Source organism: Guyanagaster necrorhizus (assembly GCF_019112545.1).
Source record: "Guyanagaster necrorhizus MCA 3950 unplaced genomic scaffold BT62scaffold_1, whole genome shotgun sequence".
Taxonomy (NCBI): domain Eukaryota; kingdom Fungi; phylum Basidiomycota; class Agaricomycetes; order Agaricales; family Physalacriaceae; genus Guyanagaster; species Guyanagaster necrorhizus.
Window position 1 is genome coordinate 2,340,419 of NW_025064880.1, and position 12,415 is coordinate 2,352,833.

At 39.1% G+C, this 12,415-nt stretch overlaps 2 protein-coding genes across 2 annotated transcripts; both read right to left on the reverse strand.

Annotated features, from left to right (window-relative positions):
* Nucleotides 1-148: 148 nt before the first annotated feature.
* On the reverse strand, nt 149-413 carry BT62DRAFT_880252 (uncharacterized protein; the record flags this gene model as incomplete). The annotated part of the gene is made up of 2 exons (XM_043182619.1): nt 149-188; nt 238-413. Coding segments are annotated over 2 exons (216 nt in total), but the record flags the coding sequence as incomplete, so codon positions are not given.
* Nucleotides 414-673: 260 nt separating this feature from the next.
* Nucleotides 674-1,022, reverse strand: BT62DRAFT_879195 (uncharacterized protein; the record flags this gene model as incomplete). Its single annotated transcript, XM_043182583.1, has 2 exons — nt 674-802; nt 849-1,022. Coding segments are annotated over 2 exons (303 nt in total), but the record flags the coding sequence as incomplete, so codon positions are not given.
* Between the last annotated feature and the right edge of the window lie 11,393 nt (nt 1,023-12,415).

Here is a 12,415-nt window from a genome sequence, read left to right on the forward strand (position 1 = left end):
TTCTGGCACACAAGTCTATACATACTAAATTCCCTAGAGATATCTCTGATCAATCTCAAGTCCACTGATTCCCTCCAGGATGGATGACAACAAAGGTCATCAGTACATATATTGATTATTGAACTGAAAAACAGCATTTTCAACTAGACTATATAGCATTTAAGAATTCCAAGACTACTTCAAAGTATCTGACTTTCCATAAGTACAAGCTCTGTGTCAAAAAGCAACTCATCTTACTTCTGAGGTTCCTCAAACTGTGCCAAATGCATGCTGTGTTGGAATTCTACCCATTTGATTTTGGGAATTCCATGGAACCAGGGTGTGCAGGCGACTGGATAAACTTTGTCAAGAGGAATGCTTAGCAAGAGCATTGGAGCCTTTATATTGTGTAGGATACCGATTATGCTCCAGTCTTTTTACTGGTCATATTGAAGTCCAAACTACTCCACCTGCATAGACGTCATCAGTTCACGAATCCTAGACTCCAACATACCACATACATGGTAGAATAGACCATTGGATTTTTCATTACCTCTCCAAAACTCTGCGTGAGCTCTATAGCTATCAGTTCATAGCACAGATGTGCTTCTTGTGGAATGTCATCATCGTCTCTTGGTACTCAAGTGAGCCTGTGGTCCCTTCCACCTCATGTTTTCACAGCATCTTGGCAAGATCACCTGGAATTGTTCCAAAGGGCATTGGTGCATTGTTCAAACAAGTCTGCTGAAGCCGGAGTGTTGGTGATGATGAGCCGCCTCAATCCGTTAGGCACCCATGCAGCCACATAATGTTCTGCCAGCATCTTCAGACTCCAATATCAATATCTTGATAGGTAGGGAAGTGCAGACTTGTGTATCTCCCCAGGAATGGCCTAACAGATCGAACCTGTCAGAAATACCTAAATATGTGAGGAGGATGTCCAATTCATCCCTGAACAACTCAGGCTTCCAGAATTCTTTGGAAACATCCTTTACATGGCTTGAGGTGCCATTACCAATCTGGTCATATAGCACAATGGGTATTCTAGACTGGAATTTAATGTAGAGCCTGCATGGACCTAGGAAAACACTTATCCAGCTTTTTCATAGATTATCTTGTGTGACTTTCCATGCCATTCAGTTTTAGTTGTTTGACATACAGAAAAACCATACTCACAGCATACTAGAGTCAAAAATCAGCTCTGCTATATAGTGCAACATATACACAAACACTAACAGTGAGACATCTCTGGCCCACCATATAAAGCAATGAGAGGCATCTTGTCTGAGGCCTTGAGGTTGCTGATGATCATGTACCAAGTCTGATATGCTGTTCTATTGATGACAAAGTCAACCATGCCAGTGGTCATAGGCATGATTGTTTCAGTGTTTGAGAGTATGAGGACTCAGTGTTTTTCAGAGTGAGAAACTGAGATGACTGTTTGTTAGATGTAGAGTTAGTATGACATGAATAAGGATTCTTACTATTTGATTTTTCTTCCTATTATATGATGCACTGCCCCACACATCTCAGCTTTTTCTATCAACCACTGAGATGTGAGTATCTATTTAAGCTAGAGAATAAGGACCAAGAAAAAGTCCATTATTATTCTTGCATCTGGAATTGCATTGGAAAAGAGAACTTACTCTGATAGACACTCAGCACTCAGAGATGATTGACCAATGAAAATAAGGATTATTTACCACAGAGAACTATGAGGCATGATGGATACTCTATGGTTCAGGATGAAAACTCAGATGAAAAAAGTTGAGTTTGATTATTGGTCTAGTGGTTGTTTCAGACTGCCTCCACAAAAATGTTGGTCATACTTGCACCTATTATGAATGTGGAGAGCCATCCAACTATGTGAGGACAGTGCTTATAAGGTGCTGACCTATGCATCAAGAGTTTGTTTCACTTTTTTTCTCATGGCCAGCACCATTTCACCCTGCCAAGATTGCTGCACTTTATGTGACATCTTTGACTTCCTTTCTTGATGCTGACTTCCCTCTAAATAGTGATAACATGGCAGTCATAGATATGCACAGTACTGGATGCTTTTGCAATACTCAGAGGAATGTTTTTATTTGTTATTTATCCTCTTTTCTTGTTTCTCAGAATTTAACTTTATCTCCTTCTTATGTTGAGTTGAAATTTAATCTTGCTGATCTTATTTCAAGAGTTTAAACTTGAAACAAATTTTCTTCTACAAGAGAGGATAATTCCATAGTTAGAACATGTTTAAGATTCTATTTCATCAGAGATCTGCATGAGCAGATCTAGGCTATGCAGGCATTCTCCACAGAAGATGCTGCTGTTATGATTTCATCATCATTCTATTTCTTTTCTATGATTAACCCCTATTTATGCTTAGTCAGAGTGTCTAATGAGTGCTTAGGACTGTGAGACCAAGCTTAGTCATCACAACTAGGCTGAGTTGGTCATTGTCTTTCAATGCAACAGTGTTGCCCAATGATGCACAATCAGCTTTTTATATACAGTAGCAACATCTAAGGACAATGGGCACAAAGGATACAACAACACACAATAGGTAGCCATATAATTAGTACAAGTGTATACAGTATTTAAGGGAGCTCACCCTTGCTGGTAAACTCCAGCTTTGAGCTAAAGTTTATTTTCACACCATTCTCTCTTGAGCCAATCCTTAAGGCTTTGATGCATTATAACTAGAATCCACAAATAGTAAACTCTGATGTTCCACTCAAAGTGCAAAGTGACATCAGTTTATCATGTGGTTATAGTCATGTGCAGCTTGGGTCTAACAATTAGCTCAAAGCTTCTCTTTTTCTTTCCTCATGCACTATAGTGTGGAGGAGACTAAATGCCCTCTATCAACACATCAGACCTGAACTTTGACTGAGAGTTCTTTGAACTTCTTGCATCAATTGTTGGAATCCTATTGGGATTATTGATGATCATCTAGCTGTGCTGGAGATGCCATTCAATTACCATCTAGACTATCAGACACTATAATGAGTTTCAACACATTCAATATATTCTACACAATGTAACCTCAGACCTTTCTCTATATGACATCTCTGAATCCTGATGAATATTCTACCAGCCTCCAACAAGTCTCTTACCCAAAGCTGAGCTTAGCTGCCCATATTAAGAGGATGTTCAAGAAGAAGAAAGACATTAATACCCTTTCAGAAGAGCTAGCTGAGACTGTGACCCTTGCATTGCAGGATTCAGGAATCTTTGGATCTCAACTCCCATTTCTGACTAAGAAGAAAACATCCAGGAGAATAGCTGATAACTCTCTCCCAACTCTTTCAGCATCTCACACACTCATGAGATTGCTGACCATGCCTAAGATTTCCTTGATGCCACTCAGATGGCTTTAGGATCCCACAGCATAACATCTTGAAGCCAGTCTTAGAGTGCCTCAAGCCTAGCCCACAACTCTATTAGGACAAGTGATGGGATGGGGCAGACCCCCTCAGATCAACTCAATGATGAGCAACAATTCAGAAAAAATAGAAACAAAATCATTCACTGGCTATTCTCCATTTAGGACTTTAATGTTCCATTCAACTATGACAAAGCTCTCCAGCAGGAGGAACAAAGACAGTGAAATGCTCTACAGCCAGTTTATAGTGAGCTTAAGAAGTGCATCATCAATAGAAGGAGGCAGGCAGTCAAGGCCACTGAGTATGATCAGCAGCATTAGAAGCAGCAGCAGAACATTGAGAGGGTCTGACTGGAGAGGGCTGACATCTCCAACTGGTACAGACTCCAGCCCAAGATCACATCCATACTTGTGCCAGTATATGCTGATCGATCTCTCTCGACCCCAGTCTTTAGAGAGCCCAGTATCACAGATTCCAACCCCTGAGCTCCAGCACACTGGTGAGACATGAAAATCCTTACAGCTGATGAGGCCCAAGCAAAATATGATGGAATCTCTCCTCCTGCTCAGAACAATATCCCAGAACCCTCCTGATGCCCTTTAACTCTTCAGTATTCCCTTCTCCAATAAACTTCTAGTGCTGACACAGCATTCAGAGACAACAAGTTTGTCCTTGGACACTACAGGCTATAAGCATCTAGTAATGCCCACATCTCCACTCATGCTCTCTGAGGGTTTCTCAGAAGCTGAGTGGTCAGGCAGCTTCTTAATAATAGATACTGACAGAACATCCACCTCTATCATGAGTGAGTAGAGGCAGCATGAGCATGAGAAGGAAACCAGTATGACTCTGATATCAGGAGTCAGCCTGCCACTACCTACTTCAACACATCAGACTTTTCAGGCCCCACCACTAGGCTCAGCACCCAGCCAGAGCAGCAGATCAACAAAGATGGTACAACTACTAAGGGATGAGAGGACTTTCTATGACCCATCTGCTGTTTTCCCCCTAGAGAAAGAGGTAGAGATGAATGAGCTCAAAGAAGATGAAGAAACTGAAGACAGCAAACTGCCACATGCTGATGGGAAGCTCACTTATAGTCTGATGGAAGATACAGATAAAGAAGCACTAAAGGAGGAAATCTAGAGAGCAAGGACCCAGGAGTATTAAGAGCTATATGAGAAGGAGATAAAATTTTTATGGTGTGATGCCAACTGGTTGGCATTGTACATAGGACAAATGTATCTTCATTCTGAATCTAATAAATAAGCAGAAGTATTGAGATATATGGTGATAGACTATGCTGCCTAGCAATACAACAGAAACTATCCTGAGAACCTGATCAGCAGACCTTCAGAATATCAGCTGCCACTGTCAATTTGACTAATACCATAGTCACTCCTGGTCACCCTGAAATAAGCTGAGTACATGGCTCTATCAATTTAAAGTACATTTTTATACTCCACCCCCTTCTTTCAATCTATGGCAACTTGGCTATCTCAAACTCAACCTTAGCTGATCAGACCACCAAGCTTCTATCAAAACCCCTGGATCAGCAAGAAAAGCCAAATCCTAGAAGCCCAGCCTCTATCTGACAAAGCCACCAGAAGTGAGATAGAGAAGAAAACAGTCAAGAATGACTCTGAAGCTGTCTGACTGAGATTCATAGTATGAGATGGCATCATCATCCAAAAAGAAACAGCACTGCAGAAAAGTCCCATCACAGATGATAACTCTCTTCATTCATTCTCTGGACCTCTATGAGAATGAAATCACCCTCCTTTCTCTGAATAGCCCAACTCAATAGGCATGCTACTTGACAATGCAGCCATCCTATAATGCAAACCAGACTTACTTCACAAATCCCACTCCTTTAAAGAGGTATCTGATGATATTGACCAGTTTTTGGTTGACTGCAAACAGTACTTTGAAGTTTATATTGGATACCTTGGCACTAATATGAATAAGATCATTTTCACAGCCTTGTACCTAGAAGAGAAGGTGAAGACTTGGTGGATTCTTATCTCTCTGAGCTTCCAATCCTCAATCCAGAGACACTACCAATATCTCTTATAGCTGGTTTTCAAACAAATGCTTCATGACAAATTCATCAACCTAGTAGTACAAGAAGTTTATAAACAAAAAATCAAAGATTACAAAATAGGTGATAAGGCAGCCATGGATTACTTTGATGAGCTAGAGTGGCTCATGAAGCTCATCAGAATCTGAGAAGACACAGCCAATGATGGATGAATGATTGAGATCCTCAAGAGAGGCATCCTCTCCTCATATGTCATGATAATCTCTGCCATTGGCATCAAAGTACTGATGCCAGTTGGATATGATAAATGGAAGGAAAGGATTATTGAGATGTACAAGGAGTGACAAAGGCAGAAAGCAGAACAATCAATGCTGCAAGATTACTCAAAGAAGCTGACCCTGCCAACTCCAAACAACTCCAAATCATCAGGGACAACTGCTGGAAAATCATAGAGAATCTCAATGGCCCTAATCTATAGTGCACAAAAGACTGAAACTGAAACAATATATACAGGAGCAGAAAAGCCCATAGATATAGACCAGATGAAGAAAGAAGGGAAGTGCTTCAACTGCAGGCAGAAGGGCCATATGGCCAAGGACTGCCCAAAGAAGAAGCAGATCCATGAGGACATCTGGACACAAATTGCCAAGCTACAGAAAGAAGACAAGAAACTTAGTATAGAGACAAAGGTGGAGAAAGTAAAAGACAGAGTCAATTAGTGAGTGATTCTACTGGATCAGCCAAGGACTTTCATGATGTGCACATAACAGCCACTAGTCAGACTGACAGTACTTCTGTAGATACTCCTATGCCTAACTTAAACATGCATTCAAATATACCCCAATTATCTGCTCAGTACACCAATGAATTGCAAACAAAAACTCAAATGCCTAAAGGCCAAACAGGAGCAGTGGGCCTCACTGATTGGCTCAAGCTATTTGATATTGAATGGACCTGGCAGGCCATCAAAGATGCTAAAAATGAAATAGTGACAAAAGCCATACTCAAGAATTGGATATACAAAACTCAGGCTGAAGAAGTGGTTGATGAGATGGTCAAAGAAATGAGAAAGACCAAGCACTGTTGAGCCTTAAAGTGGCTCGACAAACTTTAAGGACCATGGAAGTTCATCTATCAGTCTAAAACACCAGGATGAGATCTACTAGCTAAGACACAAATCAAAACCCTTACATCTCGATCAATTTATGCTGTCACTGCTCTAATCAACAGTGGCTGTATAGAGAGTTTGATTAACTGAGCTTTTGTCAATAAGCATCAACTCTCCACTTGGACCACAGTGGCTCTGATCTCCATTTACAATGCCAACAGGACAAAGAACCAAGCCAGATTGATCACCAAGTTTGTCAAACTTCAACTTACCATTGGTGATCACTCCAAACAGATTGATTTAGCTATGACTGACTTAAGGACTAAGGAAATATTTCTTAGTCATGATTGGCTGATTAGACACAATCTGCTGATCAATTGAAAAACTGAGAAAATAATATTTGCCTAGTGCAGATGCTGAAAGCTACTCTTTGAGTTGCTTAATGAAGATCCTGAGAATCAGTAGGATGAGAAGATGAAGGATGGAGAAACCATTCTTGCTATACATCATGCCAATAATCTGATAGCCAAGGCCAACAAGTGGAAAGAGGAGAAAACATTCAAAGAGATGGTACCCAAATAGGTTTGGAACTTTAAAGATCTGTTCAAAAAAGAAAGTTTTGATGAGCTCCCTGAGCTAAAACCATGGGATCATGCCATTGAACTAATCTCAAATGCAAACACAAACCTTGACTGCAAGACTTATCCTCTTAGGCATAACAAACAGCAAGAACTAGACAAGTTCCTCAATGAGAACCTGTCTAGTGGAAGAATTCAACCCTTAAAATCTCCCATGGCATCACCATTCTTCTTCATCAAAAAGAAGGATGGCAAACTCTGACCAGTCCAAGACTACCAGAAGCTCAATGAGATAATGATTAAAAATCATTATCCACTTCTCCTGATCTTGGAACTAATAGACAAGCTTTGAGGTGCCAAATACTACACCAAGCTTAATGTCTGATAGGAATACAATAACATCCAGATCAAGGAGGAGGATGAGTAAAAAGCTGCCTTCTAGATAAACAGAGGATTATTCAAGCCTACTATTATATTCTTTAGACTCACTAATTCTCCTGCAACCTTTTAGTGGATAATGAATGACATATTCAAAGACCTCATCTCCATTGGAAAGGTGACAATTTATCTTGATGATATTCTGATCATGTCAAAAATGATAGAGGAGCATAGGAGACTGGTATAGAAAGTGCTCACATTAATGAGAAAGCACAAGTTGTTTCTCAAGGTGGAAAAGTGTGAATTTGAGGTACTCAAGACCAAATATCTGAGAGTCATCATCAGCAAGAGAAGCATTTGAATGAACCCCATCAAAGTGGCAGGAGTTACCGAATGACCAGAGCCTGCTAAGAAAAAGGAGCTTCAGTTCTTCCTCAGATTCACAAACTTCTACTGGTGTTTTATCTGAGACTACAGCAAGATGGTTCAGCCTATAACACAGCTCATAAGAAATGCCTCCTGGATGTGAGGCCCTTTCCAACAAACTGTATTTGATAATCTTAAAAAATGACTGGCCAAGAATGTAGTTCTCACTATCCCCACACAGGATGGAAAGTCCAGTGTAGAAGCTGATTCTAGTGAAGGCACTATTGACACTGTTCTATCTCAAGAATAAGATAGGAAGTGATGACCAGTAGCATTTCTTTTAAAAGCACTGACTATTATGGAATGAAACTATGAGATCTATGACAAGAAACTGCTTGCTATCATGTTAGCCCTAGAGGAATGGAGGCATTACCTGATTGGAGCAATAGAAGTATTTGAGATATAGACTGATCATCAAAATCTATGATATTTCTGACAACCACAAAAGTTAAACCAGAGACAAGCCCATTGGATGATAGAGCTCAGCCAGTATCAGTATACTCTGCACTATAAAGCCAGAATAGCCAACAAGAAGGCCAACCTTCTCAATCACCATACCAATCATGACCAAGGAGGATATGATAATAAAGAAGTGATATTATTAAGACCCAAACACTTCTGAGCTATGATAATGCCAACAAAAGAAAAGATTCATGAGCAAATCAAAAGTGCTATATGAGACACAAGCAAGTGGAACCAGAAGATGGCTCTCTCTCTGAATCACAAGTGAGGAATGAAAAAGGAAGGAAGTTTGATTTGCTATGATGGCTGGATTTACATCTTGAGGGATCAAACACTAAGGGGCAAAATCATCACCACCTGCCATGACCACACAACCACCAGCCACCCTGGCATCACTAAAACTAAGAAACTCATAATCCAAGAATATTAGTGGCTCAAACTATGCAATGACATTACTTGGTATATTCAAAGATGTGAAACTTGTCAACAAGAAAAGATATCGACCTATCCACAAGCAGCATCTCTTCATCCAAACAAAATACCAACAGCACTATGGATTCACATCTCCATAGACATGGTCACAGATCTACTAGAATGTAATGGATATGATGCCATAATCATCATTGTTGATCAGTTCTCTAAGGCAATCATTCCTATCATCTGCTTGACTAAACTTATGTCAGAAGGATGGGCAAAAATCCTTTGTGACAAAGTCTACAGCAAATATGGCATACCACAAGTGGTTATTTTGGATTAGAGCCTGCAATTTATCTCAAAATTCTTAGACAATTTATATTGTCTTCTAAACATCAAACAAAACACTTTAACAGCTTACTATCTACAAACCAATAGGCAAACAGAAAGAGAAAATCAAAAAATTGAGAAATACCTTTGGCTCTTTATTAATTACTGACAGGATGACTGGGTAGAGTGGCTAGCCCTTATAGCCTTCCAACACAATAATTGAGTCCACTTTGCAACTGGTAAAACCCCATTCTTTATTAATTATGGATGACATCCAAACATTGCTTTAACTGAGCAGACATGGACCACAACCTCCATGTCTATGGACTTCACTACAACTATGACAAAGATCTACAATGAGATGCAGGCCACCCTCAAAAAAGTGGCCACCATCATGAAAATCCAGTATGATCAACACTGTCACTCTGCACACACTTATTCCATCAACAACAAGGTCTGGCTGGACATGACCAATCTACATCTCTTCAGACCAAAGCATAAACTTGATGACAAATAAACTGGCCCCTTCTCTATTATCGCAAAGATTGGAGCCTCAGCATATTGCCTCCACTTGCCAGCCCATTGGAAAATCTATGATGCCTTCAATGAATCATTACTGATGCCCTATATTGCACCTGCATTCTCAAACCAAGAGCACCCACCACCACCACCTTCAAAACTGATCAATAATGAAGAACATTATAAAATCGATCAAATATTACACTATAAACTCTGAAAAGTCAAAGTGTGCAGCAGTGGCATGATGATGACAGTCAATTATCTAGTTAGTTGAAAGGGCTATAGCTCCAAATCTAACCAGTGGGTAAATGAAAAACATATAGATGCAGTGAAGACCATACACAACTATGAACTATCCTTAAATTAAGCTATTGAGATGATAGTCTTAAGGAGAGGGTAATATTACAATTTCACCATCATTCTATTTCTTTTCTATGATTAACCCCTATTTATGCTTAGTCAGAGTGCCTAACAAGTGCTTAGGACCATGAGACCAAGCTTAATCATCACAACTAGGCTGAGTTGGTCATTGTCTTTCAATGCAACAGTGTTGCCCAATGATGCACAATCAGCTTTTTATGTATAGTAGCAACATCTAAGGACAATAGGCACAAAGAATATAACAACATACAATAGATAGTCATATAATTAATACAAGCATGTACAGTATTTAAGGGAGCTTGCTCTTGCTGGTAAACCTTAGCTTCAAGCTAAAGTTTATTTTCACACCATTCTCTCTTGAGCTAATCCTTAAGGCCTTGACACATTATAACTAGAATCCACAAATAGTGAACTCTGATATTCCACTCAAAGTGTGAAGTGACATCAGTTTATCATATGGTTATAGTCACATGCAGCTTAGGTCTAACAACTGCAGCCTGCATTCTCTATTTACTGCCATTTACCACAGGGCTAATCTATATAACCATGAATCAATCATTGATGCTTGGATCTTTCCTGTCCTCATATCTGATACAAAAGAAGCTAGGAGTGGTTTACTGGCAGGAATTCTGAGTGATTCAGATATAGAACATGTATCACAAAACTAATTGAATTGCAATAAGCCAGCACCATAGTTTTTATGGGCATCTTCAGTAATAGAGTTTGTCATGAGTGAATACCACCTGTTGAGCACATATTCTGATACCAATGTTGACAGTTTTTCATCAACCAAATCTGTGTAAGAGGATCTCTACTTTGTCAGCTATTTATCAGCTAGAACAAGTAGCTGATAAGATGACAGTTTGATTTTAGATAACATTCAAACTCAAGAATGTTCATTGAAATGAGTGGAAGGAATTGAATGAGAATATCAGTTATGATGACAACCATAAGCTATATAGACTGTATATAACTGAGGGAGATAGTAAGTGAGAATACAGGCTGCAGCATCTTCTGTAGAGAATCTGCATAGCTCAGATCTGCACAAGCAGACCTTCAATAAAATAGAATTAGCAAGATTAAATTTTGACTCAACATAAGAAGGAGATAAGATTAAATTCTGAAGAGCAAGAAGAAGGGATAGACAGTGAATGGAAGCATTCCTCTTACCATTATGAGAGCATTCAATACTGTGTGCATCTATGACTGCTGTGTTATTACTGTTCAGAGAGAAGTTGGCATCAAGAAAAGAAGTCAAAGATGTCATATAAAGTGAAGTGATCTTGACAGTGATAGATTTAGCTCATCCTATATCATGGCCATCAGTGTTCCATTTATTATTCAGTTTCCATGCAGCCTATCAATTTCTAATGATGAGACTGATCTCTTAATAAGAAGCATCAACCCATATATTAAGATCAACATATTGTCTTGCTATGAGTGACCATCTATATGAAAGTTTGGAAAGACATTCTCTCTACTATTCAAAATCATTGCAAAGAGCTTTGGATAGATGATGCACTATCTATTTTTTGAAGAAATAAGCAACAAATGCCAAAAGAGCAGGCAAAAAGATTTTTCCAGCTTTATATATGAAGCAGACATATTGTAACATTCTATGCAGTGAGCTTGCTTTCTTTGAGAAACCAACTTCTAAATAATGTATATCTCAGTCTGAAGCTTATAGCATAATTGACTGAGGTAGCTCTAGATATTTATGAGATATTTATATTACTGTGACTGAGTGGCATTTGCCACCCTATGAACAATGTAATTTCTATAAATAATGTAAGTTTTTTGTCTTTGGTGTATCTGACATCCATTGTCTCAAGAACAATAGAATGCCAACACTTCTCCTCAACTTCTACTTGTGCAACCCCATATACCCTCTCAGATGCAAGAAGCTTATAGTATTCAGAGCTTTGGTAAAGCAATTAGTGATGTTGTGCTTGGTGTTAATATAGCTGAGTCTGATTTTTTTTGTTTTTGATATATTTACAAATAAAATGGTATTTGATATTGACATGCTTGATGCTTGAATAGAGAGACAGATCTTCTAAGAGACTTATAGTGCTATTATTGTCACAATTGATTATAGTGGCCTGGTCATATTCAAGTCTCAAATCTTTTAGCAGTGCCTGAATCCAGATAGCTTCTTTTGTAGCCTCATATACAGCCATGTATTCTGCTTTGCATGAAGACAGAGTTACAGTCTGCTGTCACTTAGCATTCCATGACACCAGTTCTGATCCAAGAGAGAAGCAATAGCCTCTAATGCTCTATTGTGTGTCAAGACAGTTAGCTCAGTCAGAGTCTGTATAACTAATCAAGTTGGTGATATGCAGGCTACATGTCCAGCCCTATAATTTGCAAATTCTGCATAACACACTAGAATATGCTAGTAACTGAGAATCATTAGCCAGTA